The sequence below is a fragment of the Borostomias antarcticus genome (assembly GCF_949987555.1).
Source record: "Borostomias antarcticus genome assembly, chromosome: 29".
In the NCBI taxonomy this organism is placed as follows: Eukaryota; Metazoa; Chordata; class Actinopteri; order Stomiiformes; family Stomiidae; genus Borostomias; species Borostomias antarcticus.
In genome coordinates, this window is record NC_140262.1 from 2,302,629 (window position 1) to 2,319,925 (window position 17,297).

The 17,297-nt window shown below is 48.2% G+C and overlaps 1 protein-coding gene across 1 annotated transcript in view; it reads left to right on the top strand.

Moving 5' to 3' along the window:
- The window catches only part of bicc1 (BicC family RNA binding protein 1), a gene marked incomplete at both ends in the record, with an annotated part of 38,449 nt that extends 28,156 nt beyond the window's left edge, over positions 1-10,293 (top strand). Inside the window, 13 exons of the mRNA XM_084459842.1 lie at positions 1,622-1,753; positions 2,284-2,530; positions 3,090-3,263; positions 3,356-3,633; positions 3,808-3,970; positions 4,192-4,348; positions 4,493-4,658; positions 5,167-5,206; positions 6,666-6,820; positions 7,648-7,801; positions 8,136-8,293; positions 8,548-8,647; positions 10,160-10,293. Coding sequence (XP_084315968.1) covers positions 1,622-1,753; positions 2,284-2,530; positions 3,090-3,263; positions 3,356-3,633; positions 3,808-3,970; positions 4,192-4,348; positions 4,493-4,658; positions 5,167-5,206; positions 6,666-6,820; positions 7,648-7,801; positions 8,136-8,293; positions 8,548-8,647; positions 10,160-10,293 — 2,058 coding nt within the window. The remainder of the gene's footprint in view (positions 1-1,621; positions 1,754-2,283; positions 2,531-3,089; positions 3,264-3,355; positions 3,634-3,807; positions 3,971-4,191; positions 4,349-4,492; positions 4,659-5,166; positions 5,207-6,665; positions 6,821-7,647; positions 7,802-8,135; positions 8,294-8,547; positions 8,648-10,159) is intronic.
- Between the last annotated feature and the right edge of the window lie 7,004 nt (positions 10,294-17,297).

Here is a 17,297-nt window from a genome sequence, read left to right on the forward strand (position 1 = left end):
GATATTCCTCTACGCGAGCCATTCTTTCGGTTTTCAAATACGTGGTCTGTAGCCTCTGTAATATGATCTTTACACTGGCTATGCTCCCTCACATTCTCTGCGCTACGATCGGATTGTTGCTGACGAATGACGACGACAATATTCTCGGCACCAACTACGATCGTAGCGCAGAGAATGTGAGCCGGAGAATAGCAGGCTGCGCGCTGGCCTGTGCGCATGCGTGCTGGAGCAAGTGGGGGAGAGGCTTGTAAAGATCATATTACAGAGGCTACAGACCACGTATTTGAAAACCGAAAGAATGGCTCGCGTAGAGGAATATCAACTGTCGATTCATGCAATGTGATTGATGAAAACAACCGTTTAGCGGCCGAAAATGGATTTTGAGAAACTGCATTCCCTATGCCCCGTGCGCCGCCATTACATGGATATACTGGCTCGCGCTGGATTTTAAATTTCTTCTACAGGCCTCCGAACAACACAAAAGTGATCTGGGTGAGTCAAACTTCTTATAATATGTCGTAAATAAGGTCCAGGTTGTCAAAAACGAGCATTTTCCTTTAACATACTGTACAATCATAAAGATAAAAAAAAAAGGCTTGAAATATTTCACTTTGTGTAATGGATCTAGAATACACCTACAACGTTTCACTGTTTGAATTAAATTACGGAAAATAATGGACTTTTTCACAATATTCTAATTTTCTGAGATGCACCTGTATAACTAGCTATTTAAAGGATAAGTTCACTATTTTTCACCTTAGACCTTAAATATTCCAATATCAGATAACTTAGATTCCTAAGTATTCTAATATTTCTGTTTGGCATGACTTGGACATAAACATTCCTCTGGCGATTGTGTTCAATGCTCCCACGAAGGACTATGTGCAAGCCATGCCAAGCACGTACAAATATTCGAATTGTGCTTCCCATTCACAGGAGAGCATACTGAGACTGGTAAGATTACACCCTGTGCTTCCCATGTCGGAAAAACACATTTATCGTTGCACATTTAGTTTTTCCAACGCATTTACACATGCCCCATTGACTTCCATAGCTCAATACTGGAACAATCAGTGAAATGATGGTCTCTATATGTCAGGTTCGTGGAAGACAGACCACATAGTGTCTGAGGTCCAAAATAGTGATCTTACCCTTTAATCAGATTGTTGGTTCTATGCTTTGGCAATATTTACTATGTATTTCCTGCCAATAAGGCTTGTTGAATTTAATTGAATTGATGAAACTGAGGTGGTGAAATACAGAAGAGTGGTTTGAAAGGGGGGGGGGGGGAGTTGGATGACGAGAGAGTGTACTGTATACAGATCGTGTTGGTCTGGCCTGGAACACACAAGTGGAGAACATTCCCCACAAGTCTGTAGGAAAACAAAGTAATGAGAATGCTGAGATGGTCGTCCTGCCCACAACTATGCAGCCTTCGGCCCAGACAAATGGGATGGGGGGGGGAGGGGTGGGGGGGGGGGCAGAGATGAGAGATGACTGATGACACCACACCGCCACGTACCATGACCACAGTTAACCATTAACTAAAGATTAAAATGCTGTTGCAGTCACCTCCATGATAAAGCATGTGTGTGTGTGTGTGTGTGTGTGTGTGTCGCAGGGCTGTCTGCCTCTGGTCCTGATGTTCGATATCAAGGAGGAGCTGGAGGCGGACCCCCAGGTGGTCTCCTCCCTGATGGAACACCTGGACGTCTTCATCAGCATCAAACCCAAACCCAAACAACCCAGCAAGGTACGCACGCACGCACACACACACACACACACACACACAGGCAGATGCACGCACATGAGCACACACACATGCACAAGCACACACACACACTTCCAACCCAACCACTGGTTCCATAGATTCGGTACAGAATACTGCTGTGGCTCACATTAAACAAGTGGAAACATTCAACCATTTTTAAATCCACATCCTCTACAAGGCTGTAAATCTCACTAAACAGTAGCCTTGGACTCTGCTGCACACACTACCGCCCCAGTGTGTACTGTACTGAGTGGCTGCTTGCATTACCGTAAGACACCTGATCCAGTAACTTGTGTGTTTTCACTGGCCTCTCTTTCCCTGAGTCCGGTGGAATGGAAAGAAACCAAGGAGCTTCTCAAGGCTTTCCAGGCCAGAAGATTGTAGAGGTTCCTGGATTTACTTATTTTCTTTCTCTCCCTCCCTCCCTCCCTCTCCCTCCCTCTCCCTCCCTCTCTCCCTCCCTCCCTCCCGCCCTCTCTCCCTCCCTCCCTCCCTCCCTCTTCTCCCTCCAGTCGGTGATCGTGAAGAGCGTGGAGAGGAACGCCGTCAACATGTACAAGGCCAGGCGGTTCCTCCTGGGCCTGGAGACAAACGAGGTCTCGACCTCTGCTCCCCCTCTCCTCCTCCTCTCCTCCCCCTCCTCCTGCTCCCCCAGCCCCGCCTCCAGGTGTAGCCCCCCCTCCGGACCGCCGGCGTGCTCCCCAGAGGGGCTGGACATCCTGGCCTCGGCCTCAGCCGGCCTTGGGCTCACCAGCTTGGGTGAGAAGACCCACACCTACAATATCAACAGGTCGAATCCCCGACCCGATGACTAGCATTCGAAACCCAATGCGAGATTTCCCTGAGCTGAACGTCAGAACAGATCTCGACCCAAATACTTAGTTTTGTTGTCTGTATGTGGTTACGCTGTGGTTCTCGGACCTCGGGTCTAAGCGCTGCGGTTCCTCTCGGGTTGTCTGTGCTGCGCAGCAGTTAGCTCCGCTACAATTGTGCCTGACGAATGCCGGATATAGCTTCAAACGCGGAGCGAAGCTCAGCCCGTTTCCAGGCTTGACCGCGGCGCGGCGGAGGCCTGTTCTAAACACGGCAGACCTTCTCCCTGATTGTAGCTCTGACTGATGCGATGTTTATTTCCGTACCGTAATGAGCGTTTCCTAACCCGCAGTCCCAAGTCTCTGCATGGATGAGTAGATACATTTAGGCGTAAGTGTACACACGGGGATATTTGTAGCCATTTTGCCACAATTCTCTCTCTCTCTCTCTCTCTCTCTCTCTCTCTCTCTCTCTCTCTCTCTCTCTCTCTCTCTCCCCCCCCCAGGTCTGCTGGGTCCGGTCTCTGGCTCCTTGTCCAGCTCCTCAGCTCACAGCTCCCTGCTCAACGCTCTCAACAGCTCGGTCGGACCCCTGCACGCCGCCGGGCCCAGCCCCCCCGGCTCCGGGGTCCCCGGCCTCTGGCGCCCGTCCCTGACCTGCGCGGCCAGCAGTACGCCCGGTAAGGGAAACCCACGGAACCTACTACACCCCCGAAACACACGCATTCTGAACGCCCCCCCCCCCCCCCGCCCCCCCCCCCCTCCTCCGCAGGCTTCTCCCCACCCCTGCTGATCCACGCGGCCAGCATCCTGCTGTCCAGCGTCCAGGGGTACGCGCACTCCGCCCCGTCCCCGCCCCCCGGCCTCACGCCCCTACAGGGATACGCCCACCCCGCCCAGTCCCCGCCCCCCGGCCTGGCCGCTCTCCAGGCCTACACCCGCTCGCACGCCAGCCCCTCCCCTCCGCCAGGCCTGGCCCCCAGGGACGCCCAGACCAACGGGGTGCCGGACTGCGGCAAGGCCGTCAGCGTCCTCAACGGGCACGCCAAGGTAAGAGGCGGGGCTTATGAGATGAGAATGTTAACGACCGACTAATAGATATTAAGCTATGACCGTGAGAATGTACTGTAAAGGTTAGTTAATAGTAACTGTGTGTTTGTGTGTGTGTGTGTGTGTGTGTGTGTGTGTGTGTGTGTGTGTGTGTGTGTGTGTGTGTGTGTCCAGCACGTCAGCTCGGTCTATGGTCGCATGTCGAAGGCAGGCTGCCTGGCCGACCAGGTCCTGAACCCCAACCACGGTAACCACGGAAACCACGGGGAGTCCGGCCAGGAGGCCGGCGGCCACTGCCCGTCCGAACCTCGCTCCAGTAAGACCGGCCCTGACCAAGGTACTGGGGGTTCATACTGTATGGCTATGACTCATCGATTTTTACCGTTTACTCACGTCATTCGAGGAAGGCGGGAACAAAGTATACAAATAACACTTGAAGTGTATTTAATTAGTATGCACTAAAAGTGTATTAACAGGGCCAAGGAAAACGTGTGTGTTTGACGTGGAGCGGCGTCTGTGTGTGTGTGTGTGTTGGACGCGCGGCCGCGTGCGTGACAGGCTCCAACGACGCGTTCGTGGAGGTCGGCATGCCCCGGAGCCCCTCCCAGTCGGGCGGCGCCGTGGAGCTGAAGCAGATGCTGGCCTCGTGCAAGACGACCTCGGGGAAACGCCAGGCACTGGAGCTGCTGCAGGGCACCAAGAACTCTCACCTGCAGTACGTCCGCATGCTCGCACGCACGCCCGCTCCTGACCGCACAATCATCCACCGGGGAGGGGACGCTTTCACTGAGGGTCTCGGTGTCTCTCTCTCTTTCTTTCTCTCTCTCCCTCCCTCTGTCTCTCTCTCTCTCTCCTCCAGTTCGGATTGTCTGCTGTCGGACTCTGACTCCAGCGCCTCGGACAGCCCCATGGCGGACAAGCGGGCGCCGGGCAGCGAGCGGGCGGCGGAGCGGGCCGCCGCCGCCCAGCACCACAACTCCGACAGGATCCGGCTGGAGCCCCAGTCCTCGTACGCCAGCATGGAGGTGCGGACCGACGACTCCCCCCCCCCACCCCGTCCGGCCCTCGTGGCTCGTTGTCCAGTCTGTCCAGTCCAGCCCGTTTCACGGTCTTTTCGCTCTGTCCCGGTCGCTCTCGCCCTCCCTCCTCCTCCTCCTCCTTTCTCCTCCGCACAGCCTGTTATGTAGCCAGTTGCCATGGCAATCTCCTTATCCCGGCGGCATCTTTGCTCTCGGCGTACGAAAGCACAGCCATCAGCCCCCCCCCCCACCCCCCCAACCCCCCCCCCCCCCCCTTCCCCCAGCCCATAACCCCTGAGTGGAAAAAGCCATCGCCAGAGCACGAGTGTGTTCAATACTGGAACGTTGCAAAGTAATAGTGACAGAATGGGGTAATGTAAACCAGCGGTGCTTCTGGACCGTGAAGGGAGCTTGACAGGAGAAATGTAGGCCCGGTCTCGGCGTGACCCGGCTCTCGGCCCTGCGACTCCAGGAACGTAAACACTCTCTGTGTCTCTGCTCTCTTCCCATGCAGGCCTTCGACTACGAACAGAAGAAACTGCTGGCAACCAAAGGTGAGAGAGAGAGAGAGAGGGAGAGAGAGGGAGAAATCCATGGGGAGAGAGAGAGAGAACGTTATCTGTTGCATGACTGTTTATTCACTGTCCAAAGTTGTGCCATCACTTGAGAATTTATGCTCTTACATAAGCTCCTTCCAGGACTTACCATAACAAACAACACAAATTGGGGCCAATTTCTGATGTGATACATATGTTTGGTCTGGTAACAGTGTGTAGGCTGAGTTTGGTTCTCTCTACCAGCTAGATCTCTGTAGCTAAGTCAGTCTGGCAAGCCTCAGTATGTCATTATACCATAATCTCTATTTCCTATTTAGAGTATAAACACACACACATGCACACACACCCACACACACACACACACACACACACCACTCACACACACACCAATAGGCATTCATGCACGCCCACTCACACCAAACCAACCCACCCACCCACAAACACACCCACACGCATAATTCTTATAGTCAACCTCTCCAGATTGCTCTTGTTGTGGCTACAGCCCATTCTCACAGTTACAGTAGGGACCTTCCAGCAAGCGATGGTCTGACCAGTGAAACCCTGTTATTACTCTGTCCTGCAGGCGCCATAGGAGAGGTTACAGAAGCCGTGTCTAATATAAATTTATTTTTAATGGGCAATGGGCATATTTGTGAAATGATTGTAATTTGACTGGGTGTCTTACTGTACATGGTGTGGCTCAGATGAAGTTGCTCTTACATGAGCCAGTGAAATGACTATGAACCGTGTACAGTCATGGCATGTACAGTCGAATCAAATCAAACTTTATTTGTATAGCGCATTTCAGACACTGAGGCAACACAATGCGCTTTACAGAGAGAAATGGGGGGGTGGGCGTGGGTCCCATCCCTACATATTCCAGAGGGAAGCAAAGTCAGCCCACTTTTCTGGCCCCCGGGTGAAACTGTTTTTTTGCTTCCCTCTGGAATATGTAGGGATGGGACCTACTGTATGGCCACCTCCCTTGTTCTCTGTAAAGCGCATTGTGTTGCCTCTGTGTATGAAATGTGCTATACAAATAAAGTTTGATTTGATTTGATATGAATAAAACTGAACTAAAAATGTGTTGTTTTAGACTAAAACAACAACATGTTCATACTGTAGTTATATGCTACTGTGTTGATACGTCTTGTTAAAGCCTGAACCATGTAGACATTAGACATACACAGTCTGTGATCTGCACGCCAACTCTGGACCAGCTCATCTCCAACTGGCTTTCCTTTTCCGTTTGAGTTCTAAGACTCCGAGGTCATACTGACACATTCACACACCTGATCTGAATCTCAGGTTGGTTCCGTACCACGCGGGCGGTCTGGCGGGACCCGGCGGAGATGAGACGAGGTCCGGATCTGCTCGGATGTTCAGTCTGACCGGGCTAACCAGCGCAGATATAAACCGACCCTCTGACTGACCCAGTCTCTGTGCCTGTCCCCAGCCATGCTGAAGAAGCCGGTGGTGACGGAGGTCCGGACGCCCACCAACACCTGGTCTGGTCTGGGCTTCTCCAAGTCCATGCCAGCGGAGACCATCAAGGAGCTGCGGCGGGCCCACCACATCCCCTACAAGCCCTCCATGACCACCACCTACGAGGTAGGACCCGAGAGAAACAGAGAAAGAACCACGAGGCTCACTGCTAATTGCGGGCGTATTTGTCCTTTCGTCATTTCGCCTAGTAGATTCAAACTACTTTTGTCATTCATGTGTATGGGGTACGTCATTACAGATATCTACAATTCAGTTGCGGATATCCACAATGTGAATCACGGATATCTATAACTGAATTATGACTAGGTGTAATTCCAGTTTCAGATATCTACAATTTAATTCTGACTAGTCATAATTCCAATTCAAGATATCTTAAACTTAATTCAAGATATCTTAAAATTACATTGTAGATATCTTGAATTAAAGGGAATTAAATATATCTTGAACTGGAATTATGACTAGTCAGAATTAAATTGTAGATATTTGAAACTGGAATTACACCTAGTCATAATTCAGTTATAGATATCCGATATATTGCAGATATCTAAAATTGCAGATATCTAAAATTAGAGTTTTGACTAGTCACAACTGAGTTATAGATATCTCTAACTGTCGTTTTGACTAGTGAGAATGACGTTATAGATATCTTGAATAAAAATTCTGACTAGTCACAATGTGATTATGACTAGTCAAAAAAAAGGTTGTTGATATCTGTAATGTTAATTCCGGATAGTCAGGTCTAGTTAATAAATGTTAAAACGGCTTGCCATATGTACCTATGGGAAATTGCTCACTAGTCGTCTGCCTGACACTCCTCAAAAACACTTTAGAATCAGTCCACTTAGTCTACACTTACTTGATTCATAGAGATCGCTGCTTACCGAACAGCCATTGATTCTCACCTTACTCCTCTGGTCTCTGTGTCCTCCCAGGACTCTCCTCTGTCCCTGTCTCGGTCCAATAGCAGGGAGTTGCTGGGGAACGGCAGCGAATCAGACAACTGGAGGGACCGGAACGGCTGCGCTCTGCCCGCCCACTCAGAATACCCATCAGGCATCAGTCCCAAGAGGAAGCAGAACCGGGCAGGTGGGTTTGTACGGAGATCCCGCTGAGAACGACACAAGTTCGCTCGGTTCTGACAGTGTTCTAGGTATACAATGGATCCAAATAAATAAATAAGCAATACAAGTTAACCATTTTACACCCGTTAGTTTACATGAAACGACCCGTTTCATTTTTGACTAATTCCAATAAGTCAACAGTTTACGCTCAATTGAACACTACCTCCCCACACATTGTGACATTTGGTTTTGTCTTCCTCCCTAACCTGTCCTACCCTGATATTGTGTTCTCTCCCCAGTGGACCACTATCTAAGCAGCAGCTGTAGCAGCAGCAGCAGTAGCAGCAGTAGCGGTGGCGGTGGCGGCGGCGGCGGCGGCTATGTGGACTGTCTGTCCTCCGCCATGGCGGCCAGTAAGGCCTGCAGTCTCAGCTCCTCCTTCAAAGGCTCTGACCTTCCCGAGCTGTTCAGCAAGCTGGGCCTGGGCAAATACACAGACATCTTCCAACAGCAGGAGGTCTGTTTGAGCTCGCAATCTGTGTCGTAGAGCTGTTCTATTATTTCTCTATTTGAACGGACGTTACGCAGATTATAACGGCAAAGAGACTCAGAGAATCAGTGTATATTTTGGCAACTGTCCCGACTCTGAACACAGTGCCACGTTATTCGGAGTACTACAGCGGAGTGTATTGTTTGTCCGACCGTGGCGCCTGGCGTGACGAGTGTGTCCGTGTGTGTGTGTGTGTGTGTGTGTGTGTGTGTCGCTGTCAGATTGACCTGCAGACTTTCCTGACCCTGACCGACCAGGACCTGAGAGAGCTGGGCATCTCTACTTTCGGAGCACGCCGCAAGATGCTGCTCGCCATCTCGGGTGAGGACACACACACACACACACAGTGTTACACAAGCAGATGTTTTAGCTCCAACTTTTATTCCTTTGCTGTTTCATCCAAGATTTCCTTGTTTGGGGGCTATACACAGAGGAATCACATCATCTAACGTTTTCCTTGTTGTTAGCAATCGGTGCCATAATTGTAAATCAGAAAGCACACACACACACACACACACACACACACACACACACACAAACAGGCATGGTTTTACATAAGCAGCTGTCTCGGCTCCAACTCGATTCCTTTGCTGTCGCGTCCAAGATTTTCTGGTTTGAGGAACTTTTTCCTTTTTGTTAGCAATCGGTGCCATAATTGTAAATCAGAAAAATATTTATGAATTCCTGTATTGAGAGGGGTGTGGAGTAGAAAGGTCTTGGGGAGAACATGAGAACAGGATATGGCTGAAGGAGTGTGTTTACACTAGGGCTGAGCTCATAAACCCGCCACGGACCCACTGGCCGACACCGTCATCTGAGGCCTGGGACTGGGAGGGTACTCGCTCTCTCTCTTTCCCGTACACACACACACACACACACACACACACACACACACACACACACACACACACACACAAACATTCACACATATTCACACAAACACACCTTCTTTTAATCACTCTATCTACATTATTTATCTGTCTCAAACCCACCCACCCACACACACACACACACACGCACACACACACACACACACACACACACACACACACACACACACACGTAACCTTGACACAGAAACACACTGTCTCTCTCTCTCTCTTCTCTCTCTCTCTCTCTCTCTCTCTCTCTCTCTCTCTCTGACACCCCCCCTCTCTCCATCTCTCTTTTATTGTCTTACTATAAACCTCATGCGTCCAGTAATCCAGTAGAGAGCTGTCAGCCCCACCTTTCCCAGACGGAGCTCCATAAACAGAGAAGACCACTCACTCCCCTCACGTGAAACCCCTCAGTCTGACTCCCGTGTTGTCTTTGGCCTGGGGTAGCACGTTCATGTGAGCCGGCTAGGCCCCAGGCCCGCGGACCTGCGTTTGTGTGTGTAATTGATTGCCGCGCGCTGACGGTCCAGTCACTTAGTCTCGGAGAGTGAACGTTGCTTATTTTACTCCCTGCCTTTGATTATGGCGAGCCGAGCAGCACGGGACGAGGCTGAAAGCGGCGTTAGCCTACTTCATCTTCATTGTCTTCTCCTCGTATTCCAGGCGGGAGAAGATTCAGATTAATGGAAGTTCATGGATCTTTTTTCACTTACTGTTTGCTACTGTATAGATCATCACTGTGACTAGCTACCCAGTTTTCTCTCTGAAAATGATGAGTTACTTGAAAATAGCAGGGGTTTTCTCCTCTCTCTATCTCTCTGCCTCCACTATCTCTCTCTTTCTCTCTCTCTTTCTCTCTCTCTCTCTGCCTCCTCTATCTCTCTCTTTCTCTCTCTTTCTCTTTCTCTCTCTTTCTCTTTCTCTCTCTCTCTCTCTCTCTCTCTCTCTCTCTCAGAATTGAACAAGAACAGGAGGAAGCTGTTTGAGCCGTCTGCCAACCTGAGGTCCTCCTTCCTGGAAGGCGGAGCCAGTGGTCGCCTGTCCCGACAGTTCCACGCCGACATCGCCAGCGTGAGTGGCAGGTGGTAGAGCCAATCGGAGCCTTGCGTCTGTCAGAGGCGACCACCAACTGGACCAAACGCTAAAAGCTAAACAGGGACGTCGAGAAAGAGAAGAAGGCCATCTCAAAACAGACAGCTTTATTTCGTTTTGTTTGTGTAGATTTGTACATATGTGTATGTGTGTTGACCCAGGGTCATGTTTGAAGGCCGTGTCCGAGGTGACAGAACAGTTTCATCCACTCGCTGGCCTCACTAGAAGGGACCAGGACAAGTAGAGAGTTTTGGACACAAACAAACAAGTCTTAACCATTATGGGAATGCAATGCTAGTTTTGTTGTATAAATCCCTTGCACTTTAAGAATATAGAATATCTTATAGTTTGCCTGTGAATACCCATAAGCATGGCTGGATAACACAGGACTCTATAGCACTTGCATTAATTGTCGTTTTGGAGTTAAGTTGTGAGAAGCCTGTTTGATTATGACCCAGGATTAAAAGGTGAAGTGTTCCTTTGAAGGAGTAAACTGTCCTTGTACATGGTACGGGAGATTTCTTTATGATTTTATGGATCATTATTTAAAGCCACTGCATTTGTTTTAGCTTTCTAAAAATGTATTCTCACATTTACTACTGCAGGTTATTTCTTTCTTAAGAATAGTTTATTTGTCTTGTGCCTTCAGTAGGAACTGTTTTTGTAAACACACACACACACAGGGACAGAGCTGCCCAAAGACAGAGGATTTTTTTTTTTTGCCTTAGATATTTGAATGTGGAGAGACTGGAACGTCTATATTATGTCCAGAATAGGGAAGTTCGTGTACCGGACAATATAGACACCATTCAGTATTGATTGTACAGTTTTTTTTTTTTGTATCTGGTCTTGAAATCATTCTTTTACATTTTCATCTTTGTTATGTGCCATACAGAAGTGTCCTCTCGGGCGAAGTTAGCCAAGGAAGCGTCTCCACTCCACACCCAGGAAGGAGGCTAGCTAGCGGTGTGTTGATGTGAAACTGTGAATGTTCATACAGAAGTTGTCTCCGTTAAAGGGAGTTTTTCTGGTTGTAAACCACGAACCGCAGCGCTTTCTAACAGTCACGCCTGTCCTCTGCATATCTGTGTTTGTTGTTCCTTCGTTCTGAACATTAGGACGGTATGGTTGCCTGGACTGGAGTACTTTCCGATACTTGAGGAGAACTTGATTTATCTCTCGCGGTGCAATGGAATGAATGGAATCATCTCTAATGTGCCATTCTGCCAAGCCAGTTGAGAGCAAGCACACTCCAAGCAGACTCACAGTCTAGAGGGTACTGCGACATGGTACTAGTGTGTTTGTTTAGATGTAAACCACTCATGGCCTTCTCACACAATGTTCTGAGTGCAGTTACAAAAATGTGTCGAATTAGCCAGTGTTTTTGCTGAAATGCTGAAATTGTGTACAATGGAAACATTGAATTATTGTGTATGTTGCATTTGAAATTATGTATTTTGTTGAATTTGGAATTATATGTACTATGTTGACTTTGTATGTATTATTAGAGGTACAATTTTACAGGAATTTACATGTTTTGTAACGGTTTGGTTCACAGAGTAGTAATTGTTCCCTGTATCAAAATAATTTTGTTAAAAAAGGGAAGGCCCTTCACTGTTGGCCTGTCGTCTTAAAGGGAACAATCACTCCCAGTGGTGATGTGGATGTAGTAGAGACAGAGAATGTAACAGAGGTGGTTCGGAGACCTGAGGACATGGTCTGTCTTTTTGAGCTAATGGCCAGGGTTTAGCTCTAGTGCGGCTGACCCAGGTCCGAATCCCTCCTCTGTCACATACCTGAAGAGGTGTCACTTTGGTACTGTGGCTGTGGTGATAAAAAAGCGACACTTAACGTCTTTAAAGGCTCATCCAGTCGGCCGTTACTCCGAAAGCCGGCGGAAGGGTTGAGTTGGCCCTCAGACGGCCGGGCAGAAAGGCATCCGTGTGCCGGTGGGGTCCTTCTCTTCCAAATCCGCCGGCACAGGAGGGAGAAGGCGAGGTTTGCAGCGTGCCTGCGTTGACTGGGTCTAGCAGTATGGGAAGACACCTGTCCAAGGATTTGAAAAGAGGGGGCTACATAAAAGGGAATGAATGTACAGGAGTCGTGTCCTTACCGCCTCCACGGTCAGGCAGCGCATTTCTTTCATCACAGTTCTATCTTCCAATGTCTTAGATTTGACCTTTGACCCTGATTTTGTACCTGTGTATGCGTAAGTGGTGCAGTTTTACAGTGTTGTCTGTCTTCAGGAGGTTCTGTAGACGTCTGTCGAAGGTTCAATCCCAGTTTGAGGCCTTGTTACAAAACAATAAACCAATTATGCAAACTTTACCGGTCCAATGTGCTTCTGAATTTTCACCCATTCTGCCATCGAGGCGAATACAGTTCCATAGATGGATTACACATTACAAATACATCACTGTCCACGGTTTTCACACTTGATGGCCTAGAGGCCGAGATGCCTGTGCATACCTATCTGTGGAGACTGTCTCTGTACAAGCCAGATGGTACGTCTGTAGGTAACTTCTCCATTTTGGCTAGAAGGAACGTCCACCATCTTGACTCCCATCCCCTGCAGATTGACGTGTAGTCGTCACAGGCTGGGTTTAGAACTGGTGAATTTCTGCCTCAGAGCCTAAGCATCTAACCACCAAGTCCAAAGAGGAATTCCCCAATGTCTAAGGGTGATATTGTGGCTTTTCATTCCCAGTCAGTGCTACTCATAACACATGCTTTACTGTGAACAGCCGCTGCTGCAGAGGAAGTTTGTATGTTAAAGGCCCAGGACTAGGTTAGACTCCGTGTAATTGGACCTTAAAGTGACCACTCCCTAGAACACTGCCAGATCCCCCTGAGTGTTACAGAATGTCCCAACTAGGTCAGTGATCTCACCACTGCGCTACGGAGGCGTCCAGGACCAGTCTGACGACCATATGGAACAGAGGATTCTGGGAAGGTGTCGGCAAACACAACGACGCCAACGTCTCGCGGACACATCCTGCACACCCCTCTAGGAATATGGGAAGCATGATTTAATGTGGTTATTTATGTGGACCTCGGGGCGATCTGCAGTCACTATGGCGTCAGGTACTGGGAATCCAAATTGAGATAAAGAATGAATATGATTTAGGGAATTGACGCAGAACACTCCACTGACTTGAGGGCTATTGCAGAACAGGTCCAGGTATTTCATCAGTGTTTTGTAGTCGAGGGTGTACAGCTGTTGCAGCAAATGTGTTGTGAGAATATACTGTATACCAAGGAGTTTCTTCTGTATAGGAGTACAGACGATTCTTCGGTCGCCATTACACTACTGGACTCCTGGTTGTGGTAGGTGTGTATAGGTTCCACGCCGCCTCCTTCCAGGCCTATAGAAAGCAGGAATGTAGAGTCTGATGGATCTGACTTGTGGTGGTTTGTGGCGACGACTGCTTCAGAAAAATGAAAACAGTTGACATTTTTTGTCCTGTTTTGTTTCTTTCTGGATGGAAAGATCACTTTACTGGACTTTGAATTTTGTGCAACACTCCCACCACATTGCTACAGCCCTTAGTTTTCAGGGGACTGTGTGTGTGTGTGTGTGTGTGTGTGTGTGTGTGTGTGTGTGTGTGTGTGTGTGTGTGTGTGTGTGTGTGTGTGTGTGTGAATGCACCACACCGCAACACTCACCAAATCATCCACGAGTGAGTTCAAGTATGTCTTCAACATCCACTCCGGAAAATAAAGTGGCTACAGTTATATAGATAATTATGGGGGAATTATACTACAACATACACAGACAAAACTGAAAATGTCAAATATGTGTTTCCCTTTCCCATAGAGAATCCACGATCTGTATTGCATTAAAGCAGACATTTGGTTTCATTTATTGCAAGAGAGGGGTGGGTGAAAGAGAGTGTGAGATAGAGAGAGAATGAAAGACAGAGGAATTAATGTCTTTAGATTATTTCCTTGCCAATAACACTGCGTCAGTGGAGGCAGACTACTGGTTGAATAGAATTTGCATGGGGCTATGCTGTCCCTACTGTCCAATCATATCAGTCGTAATTAGAGATGACTGTTCCAGCCTATCATGCATCAGATCCTGTCTGCAGCATGTCTGACTTCCTCCATATACTTGGCTCCAATAACATAATGTGTGTGTGTGTGTGTGTGTGTGTGTGTGTGTGTGTGTGTGTGTGTGTGTGTGTGTGTGTGTGTGTGTGTGTGTGTGTGTATGTGTGTGTGTTTGTTTCCTGTTTGAGGTTGACCACCTCAGCGTGTAGGATTTCTCCCTTTCCATTCTCAGCAGAAAGCTTCTCACAATAAGTAGTACCCTGGGAGCAGAATAAACACTCCCCTATCAATCCAACTATTGCTTATGTTTTCATTATGAGCAATGTGAAGATTTATTGTTATAGCTACAGCCCATATTTCATTGGTCAGATTGTGATACTGACATAAACAACAGCTAACAGTTTTACAGCACATTATGGTCACACGATAATAATACCCGTCTTGCAAACTTAAGGGGAAAGCCCTTTGTTAAGTATACTTTCTCTACGTCAACGCCACTTCATCATCATGTACACAAGGGGGCGCTAAAGTCCAATGTTACATTGTGTATCTCAGGGACGCTGAAACATTTTCAGCAGCGTTCTTCTCATATCTGTGAATTATTTGTGCTCTACCCAGGGTTATTAATAGTTCTCCCCAGTCTGAAGAAGTCTCTAGAGACCTGATATCATCCTAGCAGGAATGGTTATTTGGTTATAAAATGTACTTAGATTTGTGTTGAATTAATATCTTATGACTCTTTGTATGTCACTCAAATTAAGCCGTTTATGAATGCCTGATACAGAGAGAGAGAGGCAGATCTTACTTACAGAGAGATAGAGTTTATGATCTTACTGAGTGTTCTGGAGGTGTGTATCCTCGCCAAGCTACTGAACAGACACAGACAGAACAGACGGTGGTTGTTTGAGAGCCAGTCATGCGTTGGGCCTCCCAGGTCTGTCCTGTCAGGCTGGGTATACTACCCTCTGCTTGGCAGCCAGACCCTCTCACAGGCTAGGAACAGGCCTCACTCTGCAGCACTCCCACCAGCATATTCTCAACTGTGTCACATGTAGCTTACTGTAAGAAAGGTGGTTTGGAGCCATGATCGCATTATGAAGCCTGGAGCTGTTATAGTTCATCCATCGCTCTTGGACCTCGCTACAAGGATGTCCTCTCTTGGTCTCACGGTAGATGATTTGGGCCTGGCGAAACAGGATATCATGGTTTGATCCCTCCTGGGTATATAAAGGGGGTATATAAAGGCTCATGATACAAGCAAAGTGTATTGTGGACTGTTGCACACGTCGATAGCTCTTTTCGGTTTCCACTGCTCCCTCTCAACCCAGACACATGACCCCCCCCCCCCCCATTACCCTGAAACTGTGTCCCTCTCTGCTCTCTGACAGCTTGCGTAACCCGCTCCTTCTAAGTAGGATAATCGGATGTGTCTATGAGAACGTGTGATCAAAGCTTTCACTTCAGCAGGGGCCCCCTCGCTCTCTCTCTCACGGTAGAAATTGGTCTGTGGCTTACGCAACGCCCTCCTCTCCTCTTTCCCTGCCCCTCTTCGCTCCTCTCCCCTCCTCCCGCCCCCTCACCTCTCCCCCTCTCCTCTCTTCCTCCCCACTCCAATGTTCTTCTCTCTTTCCTCCTCTCTTCTCCTGTCATCTCCTCTCCTCTCTGTGTTGCCTGAAACCATGAAGGGCTATATTTAGATGCATCTCTTTCACTTGCCTGTAATTCAGTATAATGTGTCTTCTAGCCATATCTCTTTAGATAATATAAGATGGCCACTATTGAGATAGACCTTAGTGTAGGCCTACTCCTTTCATCCTTAAGCTGTATGGTAGTTATGGTGAAAATCACAAATTCTTGTCTCATATTCTGGCCTTCCACCATACAGCTGCAGAGGTCTGTCTGCCAAGTATTCTCCCTAAGAGCCTGGGAGCTGAACTGCTTGGCAGAATATTCTCCTTTTACAGTCCAGCGGAAAGAGCTGGCAAATACTCTAACTCAGAGACTTGTTACTAGTTATGGGATTTGTCAAACATTTGGCACCAAATACTGTTCTGCCTGGACTGCCATACGTGAGCAGCACGGCTAGGCCCGCTTACTGTAGGCCTATTGCTGCATGAAAGGCTGACAACACTACTACTACCACACCGGTCCAGACCTACTAATATGTCCTGAAAGTGTCCTTTCAGAAAGGCTAGACTAGGAGCCAATAGACACATTTAATTCAAATGAACTTGGTTGTGTCGTTTCATCAAGGCAATTTGTGATATGAGACGAAGCTGCGACAGAGGATTCAACAGCCAAGTGCCAGAAGCACATCTGGGAAAACTGGTTAGGCTACATAAACATCCATTTACCCACTGAGCAAAGACACGTCTAAAAGACGTCTTTTAGATGTCTTTTTTGTCTTTTTCGGACGTCCAAAGACATCCAATTAGGAGCCAGAATGAATGTTTTTTTTTAACGTTCAGATATTGAACCCGTTCTGCACGTCCACAGACGTCTTAGAGGGGTCCAAGCCAGACGTGTGAATATTGAGGGGTCCAGCAGACGAACACACGGGGTTCAGGACCGACGGACGTTATTAAGACATGATCTGAACGTCTCCCTGACGTTGCGTGTTTGCTGGGTAGGAGCCAATAGACAAATTTAATTCAAATGAACTTGGTTGTGTCGTTTCATCAAGGCAATTTGTGATATGAGACGAAGCTGCGACAGAGGATTCAACAGCCAGAAGCACAAATGGGAAAACTGGTTACATAAACATCCATTTAATTCACTTTCCACGACATAATCCATTCTTCCCGCGACGCTCATCGTGTCCCCGCGGGCTGATAAACACTTGTGGCTCGACTGTGGGCCTGGCCTGTAGAATATCATCAATAAAAATGATCTATAGGCCTAGACTACATCATAATTTAGACATGTCCTTTCGAAACTCATGGTTTTCC